Here is a 20,416-nt window from a genome sequence, read left to right on the forward strand (position 1 = left end):
GAGCAGCATGCGAGTGAAAACTTCCCCGTCCATTTGTCAGCATTTCCGGACTGATCAGAACTTCCTGTATCGACTGGTCACTATGGATGAGACCTGGATTTATTTGTATGACCCTAAAAACAAGGGAAGTCAAAAGAGAGGAGGCACAGTGGTTCTCCTCGTCCAAAGAAGTTCAGGGTGCAAAAATCAGCCACTAAGGTGATGGCATCTGTGTTCTGAGATAAGGAAGGAGTTCTGTTAGTGGACTACCTTTAAAAGGGTTCCACCATCAATGCAAGGTATTACATTGAACTTTTGGACCAATTGAAGGTAGCTCTGAAGGCCAAAAGGCGCGGCAAGCTGTCCAAAGGAATCTCGTTCCTACAAGACAATGCCTCCACTCACACTGCACAAGTGACCACGGCAAAACTGGCAGAGCTGGGCTTCCAGCTGGTTGGCCACCCACCTTGTTCACCAGATCTAGCTCCCTCCGACTATCATCTGTTTCCAAACTGAAGAAACACCTCAAGGGTACCAAATTTCACACCATTTCTAATGCGGTGGCTGCTACGGATGCCTGGTTTGAGGCACAACCGAAATCCTTATTTTTGCTAGGCTTACAGAACTTGGAATACCAATGTAACAAGTGTGTTGACATCAGTGGAGAGTATGTGAAATAAATGTAAAGTTTCATCATCCTATTTCATTTCTTTCTGGGTAAAGCCAAAGACTTTTCAGCAGCCCCTCGTATCTGCACGTAGTAATGACTTTGGAGTCATCAATATGATCCTGTGAACTCCGCTTTAAAGCTAAAATAAACAAATATGAATATGTAGTAAGCTAGATCCAACAAATGCAACCGTACCGCATCAAGTAGAAAGATTACATGAAGCATGAGATGAGTCGAGATGTAACAGCTCTCAGCACAATAAAGTTCCCCAAGCTTTAGGTTTTCAAAGCTTTCTCAGCTGTGTTGTAGCTGCTCTCGACACTATATAAATTATGGATTATGTAGTACACGATCATAAACCTCCAGCAGTCACTCCTCAGCATCTGTCAGACTTCATGAATATAACCCAGATGCTTCCTCACAGATGTCACTGATATCTAGTAGTCATAGTCTGAGCCCTCATATTCTTCCTATGTCTAAGGAGGCATTAAAGCGGTTCTCTTCTTTTGGCTAGTAGCACCTAAATAATAAAAAACTAAAGAAATTGTGCCCCAAGCCAAGATCTTGAAGCCTCTTGTGTACATAGAGCATGCTATACTTTAGTTAGCTGGACTTATTACATTCAGAGACTTTAAAGAAAATGTATCATCTATAGCATTTTTAATCATTTCTTTGGTAGATTTTTTTTTTCAATTCTTTTTATTCCATTTTCATAGACAAATAAACATTACAGAAAGACTTCAAAGGTCAGAAAAGAAGAGAACGTGAGATAAAACAAAAATATCTACAAAACCTCCCGCCTCACCCCTCTCCCAATCTGTATCGATGTAGCAACATGTAACATGTAAAGGTACAGGCTCAGGGCTAGTTCTCATCTTATTATGTAGAACATAGACTTTAAATGTTTTTTTTCCTTTAGGCACTTGTGGGGTTAATGCACCTTCTCTTGCAGCAGTGGACTGGCTCACCTGGCAGCAGACAATAAATTGCTGGCTGAGATTTAAGCCCTCTGCTTCCTGGACTTGTTGCTGGTTTTTCTATTCAGTTAGGAGCTAGCCAGGGAGCAGAGAGGACGTCTTGTTACTACTACTGATGCTGTGATTGTTGTGAGCTGTTCTTCTACCTCCTTTTCTTTGTACCCTTAAGCGGGCTTTACACGCTTCGACATCGCTAGCATTTGCTGGCAATGTCGAGCGCAATATCACCCGCCCCCATCGTACAGCCGATATGTGGTGATCGCTACCGTAGCAAACATTATCGCTTCTGCAGCGTCATGCGCACATACATGCTCTGCGACGTGGCTCTGGCCGGCGAACCGCCTCCTTTCTAAGGTGGAGGTTCGTTCGGCGTCACAGCGACGTAACACGGCAGGCGTCCAATAGAAGTGGAGGGGCGGAGATGAGCGGGACGTAACATCCCGCCCACCTCCTTTCTTCCGCATTGCCGGTGGCCGCAGGTAAGCTGCAGTTCATCGTTCCCGTGGTGTCACACGGAGCGACGTGTGCTGCCTCAGGAACGATGAACAACTGGAGCACAGAAGGACGTTCGATTTTTGGAAAATGAGCGACGTGTCAACGAGCAACGATAAGATGAGTATTTTTGCTCATTCACAGTCGCTCATTTATGTTACATGCTACGATATGTCAAACGAGGCCGGATGTGCGTCACTAACGACGTGACCCCGACGACATATCGTTTGATATATCGTAGCGTGTAAAGCCTGCTTTAGTGTGTTGTTGGGCTCTTTCTGGGTCAATCCCCTGGGTGGTGGTGACTCAGTCGTTAGAGCCTGGATAGGAAACAGGGCCACGGTGGAGGCTCGATCCTGACTACCATTAAGTCTATTGTCGGGATAAGGGACAGCGCAGGGTCCCTAGTCGCAGGGTCAGCCTAGGAGCCCTGTACAATCCGTTCCTCCCCCGTTACATAACATCATTGTGTATCTTTCACCTTAAGTTTCCCCAAAGAACCCGCTAAATCGGCCATCAGACACCAAGTGAGAAACTATTTTGTGGTGTGTCAAAAAGCAACAAATAAAGATACGCACTTCTTCAAAATGGCTTTCACTCTCTCTTTATCTGGCCTATTCATTACATTTTTAATTTTATTTTCCCTACATGATCATAAATGCTGACATCTTGTCTGAGCTTCTGTTAAGAGCATTTAAAAATATGCGTTACACCATCAAAGTGGACCACAGGCAATAAGACCTAGATTCTGACTCTAAGTTTTCTAAGCATGCTTTGTGATCTCTATAAGGGTTACGGTGCAGAGAGGGAGAAGAGGTGAGCTGTGACGATCAACTATCGGGAATGGTATGATCTTGTTTTATTTACTATACTGTTGCAAGGCCAGGTAAGACTAGCACGGCAAGTCTTGATTAGCTGCACCTGGCCAGCTCCAGCTATGTCTAGAGAGCCAGGTTATGTGCTCACCAGGGGGTCTCTGTATAAGCTAGGGATTGAGTGCAGTGTGTGGAACTGCTGAGGGACCCTGCTTTTCAATGGGAACTGTGCACGGGGTTGAACACTTCTGTTGGTGATGGAAGCCACAGGAATTCAGGGTGATAGTGACACCAAGACTGGTAGGACTGTACCCCTTATTTGTAGAAAGTGTTTTCCAGGAAAAACGGACTATAAACTGTTCGGGTGAGCTGCACCGACTTATACGTGTCTGCTGAATGAACTGGTTTTTTTTTTGCTGTGGTACATTTGTCCCCAGAAGAGGCTGTGTTTTGTTGTTGATTCCCTTTGGAGTTTTATGAAATCAATAAAAATGCACGTTCGGACCAAATCACAAAGCCTGTGTGAATGCAACCTAATGCATTCCCGAGAGTGTGACTCCCTACAATACATAGAGGTGTTGTGTGTTATTGTAATCCTGTCTATAATGATAATGTGACTGCTGAAAAGCATTCTGTACAGAAGAAGTCTGAGTCTAATATTCACCTTAGTGGCCAAAGTGAAATTTCAAGACGTCACTGAACCCTACCTATTCCATCTTTCATAATTAGGCCTTGCTACTACTAGTGTAGGGTATCCGTTGTGAGACGCTAAGGACCCTCGGCTCAGGCTCTGCTGTGAGCGTGAGCTGAGGGTCATGCAACTGTGATCTGATCTTGCGATCTGATCACGGGTGCAAAGAAGACGAGAAGAGCACTTTTTCCATCTCCTCCATTGTCAGCCTGTGCGTATATCACACTGCACTTGGATGATATCAGAGTGCAGTCTGATATTTCAAATGCACCCATAGACTTGTATGGGTGCGTGTGATGTGGACTTGCAAACGCAGCATGCTCTGATGCTTTTATCATGCAAATCCAGCATGAAAAAAATAGCAGATGGACACTGCCCCATAGTTTAACATTGGTGCGAGTGCAATCTGATGTTAATTGCAAGTGGGAGTGAGGCCTAAGTGACATCATGCATCCCTGTGCTTTTCTCAACTCTGAATCTACTACAATGCTAATGCATGCCCTCATCATCTCCAGCTTTGACTACTGCAATATCCTCCTTGTGGCCTTCCTGCTAACAGTCTCACACCTCTCCAGTCCTTCATGAAAGAGCTTATCCAAGATTTTTATTTTTTTTTTACTATGTGCCTAAAAACTATCAGACGGGTAATTGCTAACACAGGCAACTACCTGCGTGTTGTACCTGGCAATTCAGCTTCTCCACGTCAATTGTGGAGATCTTCTTCTTCTGGGCCGCTCTGTCGACGAGAGTGACTGCCGGCATCAGACTGGTTGATAGTCGGCTTCTTGTAGTTAGGCAGTGGAGAGCTGGCTTTCGATCAGTATGATGTCTATAGTCATGCACCGTCAAAAAAGCAGAGAGGAAAAGAAGGAGCCGCTCTGTCGACATGACATCTAGAAGCTGCTGAATCAGTGGCAGGAGCGGTCTGTGACCACTCTGCACCGGCAGAGATTGGTGCCAGGAACAACAGGAAGGTAGCTAGTAGCTATCTGCCTGTTAATGCTTAGGCACGTAGTAAAATAAAAAATACCTGGATAAAACCTTTACCTCTGCTGCCTGACTAATCCATCTCTCCTCGCTAGTACTCTGTTTCTACACTCTGCAAATTCGTTCATTGGCTCACAACTCCTCAACGTATTCAGTTAAAACTACTAACATTGACCTAAAAAGCCGTCCATAATCTGTCTCCTCCGTATTTCTCTGAAGTAATCTCGAGGAATCTTCCCACAGGTAACCTGTGGTCCTTCCAAGACCTTCTTCTCTTCTCCACTCTCGAACGTTCCTCAATCAATCACCACCAAGACTTCTTCGGAGTATCCCCTATCCTCTGGAATTCTGTTCCCCAACATGTCCTATTATCCACCACATTCTGAACTTTCAAATGGAGGTTGAAAGCCATCTATTCAAGAAAGCTTATAGCCTGCAAGACCCTGCTTCCACTACCCCACCACCCTCAGCCTGCTGCCTCCCCCCACCCCATTACCTTACAGACTGTGAGCCCGAAAGGGCAGGGTTCTCTCCCCATCTCTTGTAGTCGGTCAATAATAGTTTGTTCATTGTAGGGCTGGTGCACATGATGATATTTTCGGTCTGAGTGTGATCCAACAAAACATCTGATCACACACGGACCAATGTTATTCTAGGAGGCAGTGCACGTGTCCATTTTTTTCCTTGGACTAAGTGATTTGCCTCTGAAAATTGGATGAATTTAGCTATTCAAATCTATGGATCTGTGAAAAAAATTCGACTTGGATGACATTGCAACTGGATGCCCGATTTTCACAGACTGACAGAATAGAGAGTATCAGGGCTGTGGAGTCGGTAAGCCAAACCTTCGACTCCGACTCCGACTCCGACTCCTCAAATTCTCTTGCACCGACTCCGACTCCGGCTCCGACTCCGACTCCGGCTCCGACTCCGACTCCTACATATATTGCTTATAGTTAGGTGAAAAATTTATTGTAGTACATGAATATGTGTATGTGAACATCAGACATTTAATAATTTTTATGATACAATAATCAAGATATTTGGATAGAACATAAAATATATTTATTGGAATACAACTTTAGAACACAAAAAACTGTAATAAATTGTAAATATGTAATACACTATGTAATATACAGTAGATTACATATATATCTTGTGTGTGTATATACACTGTATATATATATATATATATATATATATATATATATATATATATATATATATATATATTTTACATATTTACAATTTATTAGTTTTTTGTGTTCTAAAGTTGTATTCCAATAAATATTTTATGTTCTATCCAAATATCTTGATTATTGTATCATAAAAACAATTAAATGTCTGATGTTCACATTGTACTACAATAAATTTTTCACTTAAATATAAGCATTATACTAAATGTTATTATTTAGTAAAATATTCAGCACATTCTGCATTGCACTCCTGTCCCCAATTTATTATATATTTTAGGAGTCGGAGTCGGTGCATTTTATACCGACTCCGACTCCGACTCCGACTCCACCAAAATGAGCTCCGACTCCGACTCCACGACTCCGACTCCGACTCCACAGCCCTGGAGAGTATGATCCTTTTTTTTTATTATTATTATTATTATTATTATTATTATTATTCTCCCTATCTGGGAAAAATGGATCCCACTTTGATCAAACTTGGCTCAGAGTCTGATTAACATAATCGGACCATTTTTCTTGGATGGTAGATGGAGAAAATACAGTTGTGTGACCCTATCCTGACTTGTATTTTGTATGTAAACCCATTTTTACAAGTACAACATCATGGAATCAATGGTGCTCTACAAAGGAATAATAATTTAAATACTTAAATAAAAAATCATATAAAAACATGATTTAAAGGGACCCCGACAGTGGCATGTATCAGGCGCTGGCTGTATGATTTAAGCCATGTATATTTGAATGTTGCGGCGTTTCAGAGAAAAATATACTTTAAAATCCGCTGGGGAATGAGCTAACAGAAGACTAGGGGTACGTGCACACGATCACGACCCGCTCCATCCTGGACACGGTGGGTCCTGACCTGCGGGGCCGCGAATCTCTTCCACAGGAAACTGCAGCTGCTTGTGCCCATAATCAGGTGCGGTCTCTCGCTTGTGTTCTCCCTACAGAGGACGCTTGCGACTCAGCAGCAAAGGATTGACATTCTGCAGCTCAGGAAAGCTGCACTGCAGGTCAGTGTTTGCTGCAGGCCGCACACGCACAGTGGGCATGGGATTTCTACAAATCCCATCCACTGTGTTTGAACTGTACATCACAGTGTTTTGTACACAGCTGAAGCATGCTGCATCGAAAACGCTGTGAACATTGATCATGGGCACAGGCAGCTGTGGTCTCCTGTGGAGGAGACTTGTGGCCCCGCAGGTCTGGACCCGCCACGTCCCGGATGCAGCGGATCCTGATTCTGTGCACGTACCCTTATAGGAAAGGCCAGTCCCCAGCAGCTTCTCCCTGCCCCGGTGGGTCCTGCCTGTCAGACTAGTCTCCTGGGCAGCTTTTAAGGTATGTTTTTACTCTGAGACAATTGCAACTTTTCAGACTCAAACATGTATAGCTGTATATATACTGCCCGCATCAGCCATCAGGTTCCCATTAAACAAAAGGTCATTTTCTGGTGACACAGTCTCTTAAAGGGGATGACGGTAGCATGGACAAAAAACACACAAGTGTCACTAAGCTATGTAATGTAATAAGTGTAGTGGATATTTCTACCTTTGTGTTTCATCCACATCTTGTGCCTCCAAAAGAGCATTTATTTGTGAAGGAGAAAGGAAATCTTGGAATGAAAAATCCTCCATTGAACGTCCAGGAACTTCATCCTGCTCAGGAAGAGAAAAAACTTTTAGACTTTTTTGCAGTGAAAAACGGGTGTGACCGTCACCCGTTGTACATCCTCCAAACGCTGCCTGAGGCCTCTGTCACACGTCCTTGCCTCCGGTACGTGTTTGGCAGTTTTCTCACGTACCAGAGACACGTACACACGTGGACCTATGTATTCCTAATAGTTTGGACACGCGTAAGTATTTTGGAATGGAATGTGTGTCCGTTCCGTACTTACATGCGTCCGTGTGTTTCTCACGCCGACATGTCCGTTTTTCTCCGGCATCACGGGTGTCACACGGCCTGCACCCGTACCACACGGATGTAGTGTGGATGCGGTCTCGATAAGCCCAGCAGAATCTTCCGCTGCAAACAGTTGTTGCCGACCGCCGCTCATTATGAGCGTGTTAAGGAGAGGTAGGCGTGATGTGACGGCCGCTGATCTCCGCCCCTCCACTCAGCCGGAAGCAGCATCAGCGGGGAGTGGGCGGGGCTGGAGCCAAAGATCAGAACCCTGGACAGCAGCGAGGACCACGTGAGTATTCAAATTACCGGTTCTCCGTGTGTTATCGCGGATAGCACACGTAGAACACACGTGGCCCGCACGTACCGGAGACACGTACTTAGGTCATTCCACATCAAGTGGACCAGTTTTAAAAATAGTCCCCACTCGACCTTCTCCGATTTTGTTGAAAATTTATAAGGATGTACATGTATGTTTGAAAAGAGGTTCTGTAAATTTTTAGGGCCAGATCTCAAATACATTGGGCACTGTTGACCTTTCACTGGAGACCCCCCCAAGCCTGCGGCTTCAGCTAAGAGGATTTTGCAAACTTTGGCACATAGCCATTAGAGTTCTATACTGGCTATGATGCTGAAATTTGGCATAGTAGCTCAACTTTTGCTGCTAAACACGATAAAATTATTACCAGCTATGACAAAACAACATTTTGGCCGCAATTTTGTGTCAAAGTAGCTTGTAAAACGCCTCGCATAAAATTTATGCCTAACTTTGCCCATATATAACTCAAGACCAAAAACCAATAGTAACTGGTGCTTTGCCCTGTACGCCAAACATCTACATGACTTTGCATTGCTGCAATATCACGGTCAAAGCATATGTATTTGTGGAAATATTCACACCCACATATGATGAAAAACTTAAAACAACCGAATTTTACCTATTTTTAGGTCAAATTTCTCAAAAAGGGTACCCCTAAAATATATTAATTCTGATATCCTTAGAAAGAGCACATTTTTCTCTACAAGGATCATTGGGGGTTTTTTTGGAGTCTCTCAGTTTAAGAAAAGAAAAATGCCCTGAACATGGTGTTATTTATTAATACGCAATGAATGCTAACTGCACTATTCAAACCCTTGCGTTGGTCCATGGTGGTTATACCACAACCAATTCCCTAAGAATTGGTATTATAATCCTATTAAGAATTGTAATAATGCTGTCTTTCGAGAATTGGCAGCCCCATCGCCTAGGAGCCATGGCCGATAGCCGTGCAAGGCCAGTCGCGGGTGGTCTCTTTATCGCAGGTTCCGAAGCCTGAGGGTGGGTGTCTTTGCCTAGGATCCCAAGCCTAATATTGGGTATCTTTTGTTGGTTCCCAAGACATAATGTTCAGTCTAAGTAAGTGGTCTGGAATTGTTGCTGAATTTGCAACATAATGGGTTCAGAGAAGCTGTATTGTCGGCCCATTGCTGTTGCAGCTGGTGCTGGAATTATTGCAATGATTGACTGCTCGGGAATCCAGCATGTATCATTTCTCACAGGCCAGTGAAAGAAGCTGGTCCATGAGGATGCATAACATTTATTAATGCATCATGGTCGTCGACTGAAATTTCAGAAATATTTTCAATCCACCAGTCCCTATCGTAAATGCAGGCAATGTATTGCCCTGGCTGGAGGTTTGCAATTGGCACAAAAGGCATTTCTGATCTGACAGATCCATCTACATGGGCAATGACAGATGATGGGTCATTTCACACCCTTGAAATGCGAATCTTTTTGTCATCAATTGGCACAAACTCTGGGATTTTTGTATGTCCATCTTTGAACCTTTCCTCTTAAACTAACCCTATTTCGTTAATTTTTTATTTTGGAACAAAAAAAACTTGATTCCATGCAGTTGCTCGTTGCAAACGTTGAATAAATCCACCGGGGTCAGTATTTGGTTTTCAGTTGGGCGTTGAAGACTGGCACGAGCTGCCAACCTCTGTGCTGTCCCTCCAATCCCATCACAGGGCGACTTTCCATGACTGGTACCAAAAAAATTCCATTCAGCGCTGATATTGAAATCAGCATTGTGGTGGCACAAGTTGAGAAAATTTTTGAAATTTTTGTACTGGGCTGCAGATCCATCGCTGAAGTAGTGGATATGACGAATCCCAGAGAGGAGAGTCTTGAGATACTCCACAATTACTGTTAAGAAAGTGTGGACTGCAACTGTGTCATGTCGTGAGTAGTGATGAGCGAGTATGCTTGTTACTACTCGGTACTCGCACGAGTATCACTGTACTCGGGCTACTCGGCGGGGACCGAGTAATCTCGCAATACTCGTGCTGTACTCGTGGTCTTCATGTTGGCGCTCTTTTTAGAGCCAGCCCTTATGCAGGGATTGGCTGGCAGACCACTGCAATGCCACAGCCCTGTTGTGGAATTGCAGTGATTGGCCGGCCCTCACAGCATGACCGTGCCTTTAGCCCGACACTTCCCCGCTCGGCTACGGCCCCTCCCGCACTCCACTCCGCGTGTATATATATATGCACGCTTACACACACACGCACGTTTTTTTTTTTAATTTACAGTTTTATGGTTTCTACATGCTGCCGGTGGTCATTTCACAAAAATACTCGGGTCTCCCATAGGATAACATTGGGCTCGGTGCTCGGGCCGAGCACACGAGTATCTTGGGAGGCTCGGCCCGAGCCTCGAGCACCCGAGCTTTTTAGTACTCGCTCATCACTAGTTGTGAGCAATCACTGATTAGTTATTATTAGTTATTATTATTAGTCAATAACATTTCATAAATAAAAAGGTTTAGGCTATGTGCGCACGTTGCGTACTAGCCCTGCAGAAATTTCTGCAGCGATCTGAAGAGCACACGTGCGCTTCAAATCGCTGCAGAAATGTCCGTAGTGAAGCTGATTCCATGCGCTCTGCCTGCAGCTCCTGCCATAGACAGAGCAGGAGCTGCCGGCAAAGCGCACGGAGGAAGTGACATGTCACTTCTTAGAACGCAGCGCTTCGGGCAGCAGCTGAATTGCTGCGCTCTAAGACGCCACGTGCGCACGGCCCCTGCACAATCTCCATAGACTGTGCAGGGTACGCAGGACGCATGCAGTTACGCTGTGCTACAAAGCGCAGCGTAACTGCATGTATTTACGCAACGTGCGCACATGGCCCTGTAGTTTTTTGATAATAATAGACATTGCTAGCAACAATACAACTCTGTAACATGTGATAGGAATCTGAAAATCAAACACAAAATCAATGCATTACGTGCATAAATAACACCATGTTCAGTGGCATTTTTCTTTTCTTAAATGGAGAGACTCCAAAAAAAAAACCCAATGATCCTTGTAGAGAAAAATGTGCTCTTTCTAATGAAATCAGAATTAATATATTTTAGGGGTACCCTTTTTGAGAAATTTGACCTAAATATAGGTAAAATTCGGTTGTTTTAAGTTTTTCATCATATGTGGGTGTGAATATTTCCACAAATACATATGCTTTGACCGTGATATTTCAGCAATGCAAAGTCATGTAGATGTTTGGTGTACAGGGCAAAGCACCAGTTACTATTGGTTTTTGGTCTTGAGTTATATATGGGCAAAGTTAGGCATACATTCTATGCGAGGCGTTTTACAAGCTACTTTGACACAAAATTGCGGCTGAAATATTGTTTTGTCATAGCTGGTAATAATTTTATTATGTTTAGCAGCAAAAGTTGAGCTAGTATGCCAAATTTCAGCATCATAGCCAGTATAGAACTCTAATGGCTATGTGCCAAAGTTTGCAAAATCCTCTTAGCTGAAGCCGCAGGCTTGGGGGGGTCTCCAGTGAAAGGTCAACAGTGCCCAATGTATTTGAGATCTGGCCCTAAAAATGTACAGAACCTCTTTTCAAACATACATGTACATCCTTATAAATTTTCAGCAAAATCGGAGAAGGTCGAGTGGGGATCACTGGTCCAATTGACATGGAATGACCCACTTACCACACGCAACACGCAAGGAAAATACGTGTCTCGCGGCACGTGCGTGATTTTCACGTATGTGTGAGAGAGGCCTGAGAAAGGCGATAAGTATGGAAGCCAAAATGCTGCAACAGGTGAATAACCCACATCAATCATTTTCACAGAATTTTTTTGCATTGCCACCTAAGTGTTCTATATATACAGTATGTATACACAGTACTGAAACACATCAATGCTGTGAATGTACAGTATGTTAAAGGGTTTGTCCCATTTCAATCATTTTATTATTTTTAGGCAATAGGCACAGTGACGTATAAAATAAGAAATGGAGCTTTACTGACTCTGCCCGGATCCAGCGCTGTCTCTGCTACGTCTCTGTTCTTCGTTGATTGGTTACAGTGGCGATGTCAAGAAAACAGGACTGCTGACAATCACTGAGCTCAGTTGTTGGAAAGGGTCTATGGACTAAAAATAGTTGAACGGGGACAAGGCTTTCTTACCCTACATAAAAATAATAAAATCAGTTCATCTCACTCTCCCCAGGTCTGGAGATGCTTCTCCGCTGCTGCTTTCCTAACAGGTTGCAGTCAACACTGGGCTCAGTTGGTTTAGTCCCTCCAGACCAGAAAATGAAAAGAAGGAAACTTGGAATATCAAAAAATGGAAATAAGAGCCTGAGAGTCAAGATGGCTGAACTTACAGAAAATCTGGAGAACTAGGTGTGTATGGTAAACAAGAGGTAATGCTAAGAAAATGTGGCGTCCCTGAGGCTTCAGTTGCCACAGGGTACTGTACCTCAGCAGAGGTGCAATATTCATTCCGGGTAAGGAGGAGGTCATTGCCGGTAAACAACCACAATTCACCACCATACACAATTAGTTGTCCTCTCATCGGGACTGGGCTAGGGTAGAAACATTGGAGGGTGGTCATTACTAATGTAGTGGACCCTCTGCTCACTGGTCAGAAACCCAGTGGGAGGAGCTTGACACAGGGGGTAAGGCGACACACACACACACAATCAGTTACTCAGCAACCAGGAAACAAGTGAGACGCAGGAGAACACGGTCGCTGAGGGGAGAGCTGCGCCATAGCCCCCTCAGGACCGAGCGCACACCTCAAGGTGCGGAGCCCTAGGCTGGTGGACACGTCAAGTCCTGTCAGAAGAATCTGCTGGGCAGAGGATTTCAAGTCTTCTGGCCCACCTAAAGTGCCCCGGGCACAGCAGCATATAGAGCCAGGAGTCGTGACCTTAGGGTGGCCCCATCTACAGACTCGCGCTGCCTGCAATACAGGACGGGAAAGAAACCATTCCCAGAACTCAGGGCCCAGCGTAGCTTCAAGCCACAGGGACTCACACACAACACGGCGCAGGGAGGAAGGACTCACTGAAAGAAACACCGGTTCTGACCTCCGAACTATCCGGGATCGGCTGAAGCCCATGACAGCGGAGCTCCGCACTCCAGAGGCGGTGACATCTCAGTGAGTAAAGAACTTTAACTGCAACCCCTGTGTTGTCTAATCCTTTCCAAACTTCGCGCTCCTTCATTAGAGTGGACTACTACCCCCAACATCCTCCCTGGGGCCTAAGCTCTGCCTGTGGAGAGCTATACCATCCGAGCTGCGCTATTATCTGCCCTGGAGAAGGCGTCCCGCAGCGGCGGCTAATACCTGGCCGCACACCACAGGTGGCATCACTAATAACTATTCCCATCATCCCCAGTTCCCCCATTTATTCCCACAGATGGGGTGGCGGAACTGGGCAAGGCTGCTGTGACATCCCAAACCGGCCCGGTGACGGGTAGTTCTCCCCAAGACCCTATGGGCGCGTCAGAAGCGTGACCGTAGTGGGGAGAATATGAAGAAGTCCATTACTGATCAAAATGTTGTCTGTACAATTAACATACATATTGGATTGTTAATAGATTATCACCTCTATCTAACAATGGGGTGCCTCATTCATTGGATCTTCTATAAGGGGTCGGAACCAACTATGCTCCATATACAGTCTGTGGACTGCTGTGATTTGCAGGAAATTGTATGGCTAAGGATGTCACTAAAGAGGAAAATGTATATTGTATATTTCCCTCCTTCAACCTGAATAATAATAATTAATATTATGATTATTTTTTATTTTTATAGCACCAACATATTCTGTAGCACTGTACAAGTCAGAGGGAACATGTGCAAACAAGATAAGACTTTACAGAGTAACACAGAGTTAAGGGTGCTTTACACGCTGCGACATCGCTAGCGATATCACCCGCCCCCGTCGTTCGTGCGACATCAATAGCACCCGCCCTCGTCGTTCGTGCGACATTTGGTGATCGCTGCCATAGCGAACATTATCGCTACGGCAGCGTCACACCCACATACTTTTTCAGCGACATCGCTGTGACCGCCGAACAATCCCTCCTTCAAGGAGGAGGTGCGTTCGGCGTCACTGCAGCATCACAAAACGGCTGCCCAATAGAAGCGGAGGGGCGGAGATGAGCGGCCGGAACATCCCGCCCACCTCCTGCCTTCCTCCTTTTCGGTGGACGCAGGTAGGATGATGTTCATTTTTCCTGCGGTGTCACACACAGCGATGTGTGCTGCCTCAGGAACGACAAACAACCTGCGGAATGAAACACCAACGACATTATGATTAGGAGCGACGTGTCAACGATCAACGATTCGTTTTTGCGATCGTTGATTGTCGCTCCTAGCTGTGACACTGCGATGTCACTAACGACGCCGGATGTGCGTCACAAACACCGTGACCCCGACGATGTATCGTTAGCGATGTCGCAGCGTGTGAAGCCCCCTTTAGAGGAGTGATGTTCGTCCTCACAAGCTACATCTATGAGATGGATCCAAGCTAATGTACCTTCCCAGAGAGCTGAATTAGTTTTCTCTATGCCACAACCCCATAATTTGGACGCCATATATACAGTTACATAGTTACTTAGGTTGAAAAAAGCCCTCGGTCCATCTACAGTAGTTCAACCTTTCTCCTCCAGTTCTACATTTTGTCCCTAAAGGCCGCTTTACACACTGCGATCTCGCTAGTGTGGGTACCCGCCCCCATCGGTTGTGCGACACGGGCAAATCACACTACTTACATACCTAGTGACATCGCTGTGACCTGCAAACCGCCTCCTTTCTAACACAGCGATGTCACTAAGCGGCTGCCCAATAGAAGCGGGGGGGGGGGCAGAGATGAGTGGGACGTAACATCCCACCCACCTCCTTCCTCATTGCGGGCGGCCGCAGGTAAGGTGAGGTTCGAACGAACAACATCGTAACTGCAGCAGCAACAATAATTGGGAATAGGGGGGCATGTCACTGATGAGTGATTTTGAACGTTTTTGCGACGATGCAAAATCGCTCATAGGTGTCACACGCAACGACATCGCTAACGAGACCGGATGTGCGTCACAAATTCTGTGATCCCAACGACATCGCTTTAGCGATCTCGTAGCGTGTAAAGCGGCCTTTACCAACAATGCTGTGTGTAGTGAGGAAATCATCCAGCCCTTTGTTAAAAGCCGTTATAGTATCTGCCATTACTACCTCTTGTGGTAGGGCATTCCACAGTCTGACTGCTCTAACTGTAAAGAACCCTTTCCTATCTCTGAATCTGATCTGTAGCCCAGTGGTGGTGATGGGCCTGATGGCAGACCAGGGTCCGGTTATACTCTGAAGGACTTGTTCAGGTTTCTGTTGAATAGTAGGAACAGACAACTGGAGGTGACGCCAGCGCACAATGCGGGGGCTTATAATAAGGCCGGTGGGCTCCGCCATTTCACCACATGTATAGAGCTGTATGTGACATCTGCGGTCAGGAGAATGTGATATATTTCTGCAGAACAGTAAAAACTGCAGCAAAAAAAGTGACATAGAACATAGGAGCACATATACCGGGCTTATAAGATAGTAAGTGACATAACACAATGATATGTATTTTAGTTTCACTGCAGCCTATTTATGTAGATCACCTTGGAAATATTCCTGCTCCCCTGTACAGAACCAGATGGTGAACTACAAGCCTCAGCAATACCACTGAGCTGATTCTCTGGGACACAGGGGTCAGTATCGCACGGTCCGGCCGCTCTGTGACGTGTGAACACACTGAGATGACAACAGTGATCGGGTCATTACCGGCTTCTCCGTCTCGTGCTGCTCCGGAGCCGCCATGTTGCTTCCCAGTTTAGCGTTCTGTTGCCACGGTGACCAGGCAGTGCCGCCCACGTGATGGGTCATGTGACTCCTCGCGGCACCGCTCGTGCTGTGATGAGTCTTCCGCTCTGTGCGGTACCGCCCCGTGTTATGAATGTGGAGGTGACGCTCCGCGGTGCTGCGGTGCTGTGTGCACGGATCCTGCATCCTCTGCTGCTCCTTGCAGTTTGTTCTAGTTGCTAATTGAAGTTTTTACCCCATAAGAATAATGCTCTAATGGCGATGATGTGTTTCTCCGGCGGTGCAGGGTCAGGCACCGTGTATAGGTCGCCCAGTGCATGTTGCTGGGCTGTCACCACATCAGTGCGGGTCCAGAGGCCAATAGTTACCGCATACCTCCCAGCCATCCGGAATTCTGCGGCTCTGTCCCGATTAGAGACCTCTCTCCCGCAGTCCCGAGGCTCTCAGCTGATGTCCCGGCTCCTCCCCGGAGGAGAGACCAGAAGCATATTATTTAGCTACAAAGATGGATGGATGGATGGTAAATAGATAATAGAGGGATAGATTCATGATAGTTATATAGATGGATACATGGATAGATATAGATGGATACTTGCAGTGGCGTAACTAGTGTTTGAATTGCCCCACTACAAAGTTTGGACCTGGGCCCCCCAAGCCATGTACACCGACACTTGGGGTACAGGATAATGACACTGACACTCAGGGTACGGGATAATGATACTGACACTTGGCTCTTACACTCAGCACCCAGGTTTCCCATGATCTGAATCCCTCTATCACCACCCAGCTTCCCCATGCTCTGCTATACATCTTTCCCTCAGCACCCAGCTTCCCTATGTTCTGATATCCATCTTGTCCTCGGCACCCAGCTTCCCATGCTCTGCTATACATGTTGCCCTCAACACCCAGCTTCCCTATGTTCTGATACCCATCTCATCCTCGACACCCAGCTTCCCCATGCTCTGCTATACATCTTTCCCTCAGCACCCAGCTTCCCTATGTTCTGATATCCATCTTGTCCTCGGCACACTGCTTCCCCATGCTCTGCTATACATCTTTCCCTCAGCACCCAGCTTGCCCATATCAGAGCATGGGAAAGCTGGGTTCTGAGAGAGGTTGTATAGCAAAACATGGGAGAGCTGGGTGCTGGGGGAAAGAGCCTTTTTCCCTCAGCACAAAACGTTCCCATCCCATGCTTGTGTCTTTGTCCCCCCTCGTATATAGTTTATAGTTCTCCAAATACAATAATGGCCCCCACATAGCCTTTCTTAAGGCTATGTGTCCACGGTAGAATGTACCTGCGGATTTTTCTGCATGAAAATCCGCGACTTTCGCGGCAAATCCGCACCTTATTTTTGCCGCGGATTTACCGCGGATTACCGCGAATTTGCCGCGGATTTTGATGCAGATTTTTTTTTTTTTTTTCCCCCATTCTATACCCAAAATCCGCACCAAAATCCGCAACAATAATTGACATGCTGCAGATTTTTCCGGATCAAAATCCGCGGCAAATCCGCCGCGGAAAAATCCGCAGCATGGACACAGCATTTCCAAAATGCCATTGAAATGGCTTGGAAGTGCCGCAGCTGCAGATTTTCGGGAAATCCGCGGTAAATCCGTGGCAAATCCGCGCAAAATCCGCAGCGTGGGCACATAGCCTAATAGTATAACGGGTCCCACATAACTTCATATATTAGAATGCATGCCCATAATCATCCATGTATTATAATGCATTTCCCATAGTTCTCCATGTATTATAATTCACTCCATAGTTCTTCATATATTATAATGCACCCCCATAGTCCTCCATGTTTTATAATGCACCCCCATAGTCCATGTATAAGGTAGCCCCCATAGTCCATATATTATAATGTAGCCCCAATAGTCCTATATGTATTATAATGCAGCCCCAAAAACCTTCATATTGTATTATGCAGCCCCATACTACTCCATGTATAATATACCCCTATAGTCAATGTATAAGGTGTCCTTCATGTTCTATATTGCATCTGTGGCGCCCCTGAGGCTTCAGTCACCAAAGAGTATTGCACACAAATTTGAGTGTAATGCTAAACTCGGTTCCTGAGGAGGTTAGTCACGGTTGTACCACATTACAAACTCAAATACACACCAGGTTGCCCTATTCCCACTGGGGACTGGGCTAGGGTTGGGTAATAAAGGGGTCGCTGACAGAGAAGCATTTACAGGATGCCCTCAACAGGGGCCCCAGTCCCACTAGCTTAGGACCTGGGAGGGGGGAGGTGCAGCCAGCAGGGGGAGTCAAGAGCCAACACAACAGTTAGGAAGTTCTCCAGCAGGAGAGGAAGGGAACAGTCGCATCTCTGGGGTGCTCCGGTGGGAAGGAGGAGAAGTTCACACGATTGCCGTGGGGAGAGTGAACCTGCTCCCCACGGAATCGACGCCACACAGGGCAGCAGGACCCTAGGGAAGATCATACTTCACGTTGGATTTCCAGAATCTGCCTAGTCGGGGAAAGTTTCAAGCTTCCTTGACCACACAGCGCCCAACAGCACAGTACCATATAGGATTTGGGGCCTCGCTTCAAGCCGGACCCCACATCGGAACCGCAACACCTGCAGATAGGGACAAGGGTACATCTCATGAAACCCAGAGTCCCCTCGTAGCTTCAAGCCAGGGTATCCACAGACAGGCGTTACAAGGAGAAACCCACCGAACACCAAACCGGACTGATCTCTAAAGGGATTTGGGTTTGACAGAGCCCATCATAGCAAGTGACCGGTATTACCTGGGTGAGCGGCATCGTACAAAAGAGAGTAAACAACCTGGAACCGCAGCCATAGACTCTGACTCTTTATTACCCGTACTGCCGCTCCCCGCCGCCATTACTATTCCCCTCATCATCCTCTCTGGGGCCTGCTCCACCTGTGGAGATCAATACCATCCCTGGCTGCTACTACCATCTGCCCTGGAGAACAGCAACAGCAGCGGCGGCCCATTCCCTGGCTGCATACCACAGGTGGTGTCACGACAAACACCTCACCACTACCCCCAACATCTCTCCCCTGCCATTTTCTGTATGCCTCGGTGCAACGGAGCTGGGATAGGCCGCCCGTGACCACGACAGTCGACGGCCCTGCGACGAGTATGTTAAATGCTCGCTACACATCCCCCTAGACCCACTTGTATAATGCAGCCCCCCCAGGCTTCCGTGTATAATGCAGCCATCCCCCCGGGCCTTCATGTATAATGCAGCCAGCCCCCCGGGCTTTCATGTATAATGCAGCCAGCCCCCCAGGCTTTCATGTATAATTCAGCCAACCCCCCCCAGACCTCCATGTATTATGCAGCTAGCCTCCCAGTCCTCCCGTGACCATGACAGTCGATGGCCCAGCGACGAGTAGGTTAAATGCACCTGCCCCGTGGGGCGCTACACATCCCCATAGACCTCTATGTATAATGCAGCCCCCTAGGCCTCCGTTTATAATACAGCCAGCTCCCAGGCCTCCATGTATAATGCAGCTAGCCCCCAAGGTCTCCATGTATAATGCAGCCCCCTAGGCCTCTGGCCGTGTGCTCACTAATTAAAAAAAAAACAATAAAAAAACAAGTACTCACCTCTCCTCATTTCACTGCTGCTCCGGTCAGTGTCCTCACATCCTGCGCTCTGTGCTTTGCATGCCTTAACACAGCAGTCATACAAGAGTGATGTCACCGCGCAGGCACATGGGGACAATGATGGAGCGTCTCGAGCCGCTCCATGCGTCATCATTGCTGTGCGCGATGACTGGCAAGAGGGGCCCGATGCCGCCGCCGCTGACACCAGGCCCCCCTCACTCGCGTTGTCTGCCACAGAACAACACAGCTCCTATCTCACAGAGAGGAGCCGGCTGCTGATCTACAGGGTGGGCCCCTAACCTGCTGGGCCTGGTTGCAATGGCAACCTCTGTGATCACGGTCGTTACGCCCCTGAAGCTCAGTGTATGTAGTTATGTGTGTTATGTCCGCTAAAGGAATCCGCATCGTCGCATTTACAATCACAAAATTTTGCACAGGGGAAGATTTAACCCTGCGCTTTACAGTTATTCACCAAAAAAACTGGTTACATTACCGTCAATGGCACTGGGAGCTACAGGTCATTAATAGGATCTGTGATTGGTTGCTATAGGCAACAAAGGACATTCTTAGTATAAGAAGTTTATGTGTGAGGTAATATGATATCTGTGGAGAAACAGATAGAGAAAGAGACAGACACGAACAGAGACAGACAGACAAAGTCAGATAGGGAAAGAGACAGACAGGGAGAGGTAGACAGAGGTAGACAGACAGGGAGAGAGACAGACAGGGAGAGAGACAGACAGGGAAAGAGGCAGACAGACAGGGAAAGAGACAGACAGGGAAAGAGAGAGACGGACTGAGAAAGAGAAAGAATGGGAAAGAGACAGACAGGGAAAGAGACAGCTAGGGACAGATAGGAACAGAGACAAACAAACAAGGAAAGAGACAAACAGGGAAAGAGATCGACAAAGACAAACAGGGAAAGAGACAGACATGGAAATAGACAGACACAGATGAGACAGACAG

The 20,416-nt window shown here is 46.5% G+C and overlaps 1 protein-coding gene across 1 annotated transcript in view; it reads right to left on the reverse strand.

Moving 5' to 3' along the window:
• Positions 1 to 16,005, reverse strand: part of CABCOCO1 (ciliary associated calcium binding coiled-coil 1) — a 199,433-nt gene extending 183,428 nt beyond the window's left edge. Inside the window, exons 1-2 of the mRNA XM_075352341.1 lie at positions 15,815 to 16,005; positions 7,359 to 7,465 (exon numbers count right to left, since the gene is read on the reverse strand). Of these exons, the coding sequence (XP_075208456.1) occupies positions 7,359 to 7,465; positions 15,815 to 15,916 (209 nt within the window). The 5' untranslated portion in view covers positions 15,917 to 16,005. The remainder of the gene's footprint in view (positions 1 to 7,358; positions 7,466 to 15,814) is intronic.
• Between the last annotated feature and the right edge of the window lie 4,411 nt (positions 16,006 to 20,416).

Source organism: Anomaloglossus baeobatrachus, chromosome 5 (assembly GCF_048569485.1).
Source record: "Anomaloglossus baeobatrachus isolate aAnoBae1 chromosome 5, aAnoBae1.hap1, whole genome shotgun sequence".
Taxonomy (NCBI): domain Eukaryota; kingdom Metazoa; phylum Chordata; class Amphibia; order Anura; family Aromobatidae; genus Anomaloglossus; species Anomaloglossus baeobatrachus.